This window comes from Haemaphysalis longicornis, unplaced genomic scaffold, assembly GCF_048455015.1.
Source record: "Haemaphysalis longicornis isolate Haplotype H1 unplaced genomic scaffold, Haemaphysalis longicornis Haplotype H1 scaffold_10, whole genome shotgun sequence".
NCBI lineage: Eukaryota > Metazoa > Arthropoda > Arachnida > Ixodida > Ixodidae > Haemaphysalis > Haemaphysalis longicornis.
This window is the reverse complement of record NW_027526204.1, coordinates 96629827-96635142: the sequence shown is the minus strand read 5'-3', so window position 1 is coordinate 96635142 and position 5316 is coordinate 96629827. Positions and strand designations below refer to the sequence as shown.

The following is a 5316-nucleotide window of genomic DNA, read 5'->3' as shown; positions in this document are numbered from 1 at the left end:
AAGTAGCAAGGAACGCTGTTATATCCCGACCTTTTCAATATGGCTCTACTGGATCTACCCAAGAAACTATAGAAGATGAAGGACCTGAAATTCAGTTTTTATGCAGGCGATATCACGCCCTGGACTGACGGCGATATCACGCTCTGGAGTGACGGACGAATACAAGAAGGACTACAACGCGCCGTAGATACGATAAACGCATTCATATCTCCTAACGGTCTGACATGCTCCACAGAGAAATCGGCACTACTTATCATCCGCCCTGAACACCGTACGCGACGGTCAATGTCCACTGATGATCCCCAGATTGAGCTGCATCACGGGGGAAAAACCATATCTACTTTAAACTCAATTCGAATCCTGGGTTTAAATATGCGCGCCACAGGAAGTAACACGCAAATCATAAAGGCATTGCACAAGCAAACTACACAGACCGTATACGCCTTATCTCTGGCATAACCAACCAAAAAGGGGAAATGAAAGAAGAAAGCACCATAAAACTCGCTCAGGCTTTCATCATAAGCCGGAACATCTACATCACCCGTTACCTTATTATCAAGAAGGGGAAAAAAATAAACAATATGATTAAAAGGCCACATAAATAGATACGGTAAAAAAGATACGGTAAAAAAGTGTGATGTTCCTTAGTTCAACGCCTAGCCTTTCGCTCGCTTCTGAATCAACGTTACTTGATCGCCTTGTGGTGTTTACGCCAATTTTAAAATGAAGAGATGCGTTTCTCTATCCACCCTCAGATGCCATCCTAATTTTTATTAAAGCCCAGTATTTTTATATATTTTATGCATAATACTTCATATCCTGATTGTGGTCTTTATGAGCTAAGCCTCAAATTGCACTGCATGTCGTCATAGGTATACGTGGACCCCGTCCCTGATTGATTAAGTTTTGCTTGCGCAGAAAACACGGCGAATTCTCCGTGAATTCATGTAGTTGAGAATAGGGCCCCAAGCTGCGAAGACTCGGGATTTATCACTCGCGCTAAGCTGCTGCGGAATATTTGATGCATAGGTGGCGAGCGCCGGGGTGCGGCGAAAGACGCGGCCACGCCCGTTTTACCAATGCTCTCTCTCCCCGGCCGATTGGGGCGGCCGGAGCAAAACGTGCGTGGATTGACCTCGGAACAGGGGTTCATCCACAGTTTCAATTGCGGGGGGTGTCGAAATCTTTCGGGGGTGTATATAAATTCCTGGAAAGGGTGCTCGCCGCGGTTGCGGAATATTTTTTGGGGGGCTGTGGAAGTCCCCTTGGGGGGGGGGGGGGGGGGGTGTTGGGGGGTGTATATAAATTCTCGGAGGTCAGCACCAACCGTAAAATTTGCGCGGTGATGGCGCTGCCATTCTCCGGCGGGCGCACGTTGACCCTCGAGCTGACCCAAGAGCACCGCTGTTTCACAGTTGGTGGAAAAAGGTTATTTTTTTTATTCCACTAAAACACGGGTAAAAGCCGCACGACATCTCAATTTACAATTTGTTTTTGTTGTAACGGTAAGCTATACCACATGCAAGCGATTGCAGAACTTTTCACACTTCGGTAAACAGCAGGCCGTAAAATGCGCACTTGGCGCTACACCCTCAACACCACCAAACAAGACATTACACGGCATCTTCCACGACAGTATAAAAGTGTTATTGAATGAGAATCTGTCCACGTATAAGTGTACATTCGTGCCAAAATAGTGGCGACATTTTCACGAAAGTGGCACGGACATATCGGCCACGCGTGTCAAAAACTACGACAGCGTACTAAACTGCGACTGCGACACCGCGCGAGTTTTTTACTCCTCTGTCGCCCGTTTAGTTTGCTTTGGTTAATCATTACGTACTAAAGGAAGGTCTTCATTTGTATAAAACAAAACAAACTATATATTGTCACGAAGCCAAGGACGACGCAGTTGTCTTGAAAGAGAAACAAGTTTATTGGAGCGAACTTGTGCTCCCCTAACAACTCAAAAGAATACAGAGGCAGGCGGCGAAGCAGCGGTCAACAAAGTGACTTGCGTCGGCGAGCGTCGCAGAATCGAATGCCGAGGCGTCTGCTCTGCAGGCTTTTTATCTTTCGGCGCGAGTGTTCCTGAAACCGTCGATTCACATCCAGAACATTTTACCCGCCGCGGTGGCTCAGTGGCTAAGGCGTTGCGCTGCTGAGCACAAGGTCGCGGGTTCGATTCCCGGCCGCGGCGGCCGCTTTTCTGATGGAGGCGAAAAGCAAAAACGCCCGTGTGTACGAGATTTCGGCGCACGATAAAGATCCCCAGGTGGTCAAAATTAATCCGGAGCCCTCCACTACGGCGCGCCTCATCGCCTGCGTTGCGTCGGCGCATTAAACCCCACAATCAATCAAACATCCAGAACATTTTAGATCAGACGATTATTCTGGGCTAGCGACGTTAGGGCGAAACAGTCTGCGTATCTCAATGTGATAGCCCGTGCGGCATAAAAATAAAGAATGGAAGACGCGCTTTGCTTGGAACGCAGATAACACAGCCGGGCGTGGCCCGGCAGTAAAAACAAACGATAAATAAGCAAGCCCATGCATGGTTCGCGGCAATATGCAGCACACTGCAAACCTAACATAACTGGTGTGCATTTGAACAAGCCCAATGACGCGAGTGCAACGCACTAACCACAGCTCCCGTATATTCACAAAGTTGTCAAAATGCTAAACAAAATGCTAAACGATGCTAAAAACAAGATTTACATGCTGTACAACGTGAGGATAAAAGCCGTTCGAAGAATGCTAAACCGCCAGAATGATCTACAAGAAGTTATTTCTGTGATGTCGAGGCTTGGCCAGGCCAATAAAAGTGGCCATCGAACAGCCGATGCACGGCCCGTCCGCAAGCAAAGCCCCCGGAGGCTGTCGATCTTTACAGTTTTCGCTGCACCAGGTTGGCTGCCGCAACCAAGTCAGTGTTCGCACGAACTTCTCGCCACTAGAGTAGTGCAAGTGCAGTGCCTTCAACACTGGAAGTTGAGCAGTCATGTGTTCATAAAACGACAACACTTCATTTTGCTCGGACGGCATGCTCACATCGAGGCTGAGGTGATTTAGGCCTGTGAGGGCTTCAAGTTCCTCCTGGTAGAACTCAAGGCCACGGAACAGCGCGCGGTCTCTCAGAACAAGGGATCGCAAATTGTCGTTGCAGCTGAGTAGATAGCCGATGTTACCTGTCACAGTGTCTGTGTGCCAAGCCATGAAGGAAAGCCGGAGCTCGGTCGGGCGGAGCTGGGCGATAAAGTTGAGGGATGTTACTTTCGGTACGTTGCATAGACTGAAGCGTTTCAGTGCACTGTGCTGCTGAAGAAGGGCCGCCTCTTCTTCACGCACTCGAAAAGGCTGACGACAGGAGGCGCAGTATAAGCTGACATTGTCAAAGTTCATCCTCACGTCCAGTTCCTCGAGCTTTGACGACACCTTTGCCAGATTTCTGAAAGAATGCGCTCGGTTGATGCCGCATGGCGCGAGTGACAGCGCTTTAAGCTTCATGGGGACCGCAGAAAGGACGTTGCAGCAGTCCACGCCGCCGGTGAAGTGAAACGAGTTCAGGTTCAGCTCTGTGATATGTCGGAAGGAACTGAGGAATGTCACAAGGGGCGTTTTGAACTTGGGGCCAGCGCAGGCAGCAGTGTCCGACTCGGCGTAAGGCAAGAAGGTGAGCGTGAGCGCTTCGACATGCGGCAAAGTCATTGCGATTGCCGCTTCCTGCAGTTTACTTTCAACATTGGCTTCGTTGCTCAGCGCCACGACGACTTGCTTGAAGCAAGGATGCATGGCGTGGGTATGCGAGGAACTGGCGCCGGCAGTGGAGGCTCTAAGGCATACCAGGTTGCCACACACGGTGGCGTCGGACAAGCAATTTGACGGCACCTCCAACACCCGCACGAAAGAGTTGAAAAGAGATCGCTGGCCCCGTACCGCGTCCAGCTCCGTCGAGTAAATCAAGGTGGTAATGGAGGCTGTGGCGAACGTTGTCATGCCGATACACATGGCCGTGGTTTCCGTGAACTCACCGTAAAGTGCATGGAGGTGCAAATTCTGCAGCACGACGCAACGATTCAGTAGGAAGCCGAGGAGGGCGTAGTTGTCTAATCCCTCGCAGGCCACTTCCACGTACGTGCTACGCAACTGCGGTATCGCCCTGTCGTTGTACGGGGCCGTGACACGGTGCGTGTAGTCGTCGCCGAAGTTCTCCCCGTAGAAAGACCAGTCTAGGCGCTGAAGATAAGGCAGCCATTCCATCAAGACAACCAGCAAAGCACTGTAGGGCAACGGACAGCTGACGCAGCGCAGCTCCGTGAGTGTGTGGCAGGTTCCGACCCAGGACAGGATGAAGTCCGGTGCGGCCACTATGCAGTTGGACACGTCCAGAACCTTCACATTGCGCATCACGCGCTTCGTGAAGAACTGCTGCAACGTCCTTTCGTCGGAACTTGGAGCACAGACTATCTTCGCCGCAAGGCGTTCATCCCTGACGATGTCGTTGAAGCGAGGCGCAGTGGCTTCGATGGCGAGCAGCGCATCCGTGTCCGCGTAGGACAGGATTCGGAGCCAGACAGCGTTCGGAAGATGGGCGTAGTCGTAGTTGCAATGCCCCACGGCCATCTTGAGCCGAGTACTTGAAGGCACAGCCTGGAAATTTCACGGTCCGCTTCGGCTGACGCTTCCAAGCGCATGTGAAGACACGGAGACGATATACGCAGGGGTCAGCAAGTTCACACGTGACACACTCAAACGCAGGCGCAGTGAACATTGAGGTGTTATTTCTAGTTTTTTAACGGCACACTGGGGCACTCCATTATTTCCGATTCGAAAATTGATGTGTAATGTATGGCGTACAGCGAATACAAAGAAATAAGAGCAACGGTCCGCACAACATCCGTTACATGTGCAGGGTCATGCGACTTTACAGTTCGGAATCTTCGCGCATCCGGAGTTCGGCACGTTTTGGAATACAGCGTGGTGTTAGGTACGCCGTCTCCTAGTTTAGCGACGCTACTTAATTATTTAGTTTGCATTTCAGCACCACTGCGCAGCCGCAGACCGCCCGCCCCTTCGCATCTGACCTGGGCGATTTGGTTGGCGACGTGAGCTTGGCCGTGTGGCTCGTTGTTATCGATATGTTGTGTGCGCGTATACTGCCATGCTGATGACGTGCATTTCAAAGCGGAATGCGACGACAAGCGGAAGGCTACAATTGATTTTTAAACTTCGGAATACTAACGCAATACATTTACGGAATGTAAGCTCCTGGCCTAAATTCGTTGCCCTTTTTCTGCGCAGCAGTGTTGAGCAACC

General features: G+C 50.7%; 1 protein-coding gene across 1 annotated transcript; it reads right to left on the bottom strand.

Annotated features, from left to right (window-relative positions):
* Window positions 1-1470: 1470 nt before the first annotated feature.
* On the bottom strand, window positions 1471-5081 carry LOC144157845 (uncharacterized). The gene has a single exon (XM_077688578.1). The coding sequence runs from the start codon at window positions 4621-4623 to the stop codon at window positions 2776-2778; it is 1848 nt and encodes a 615-aa protein (XP_077544704.1). The 5' UTR covers window positions 4624-5081; the 3' UTR covers window positions 1471-2775.
* Window positions 5082-5316: the final 235 nt, after the last annotated feature.

Coding starts and splice junctions, on each gene's coding strand:
- LOC144157845 (XM_077688578.1), bottom strand. CDS start 4,623: ATGGCCGTGGGGCATTGCAACTACGACTACGCCCATCTTCCGAACGCT.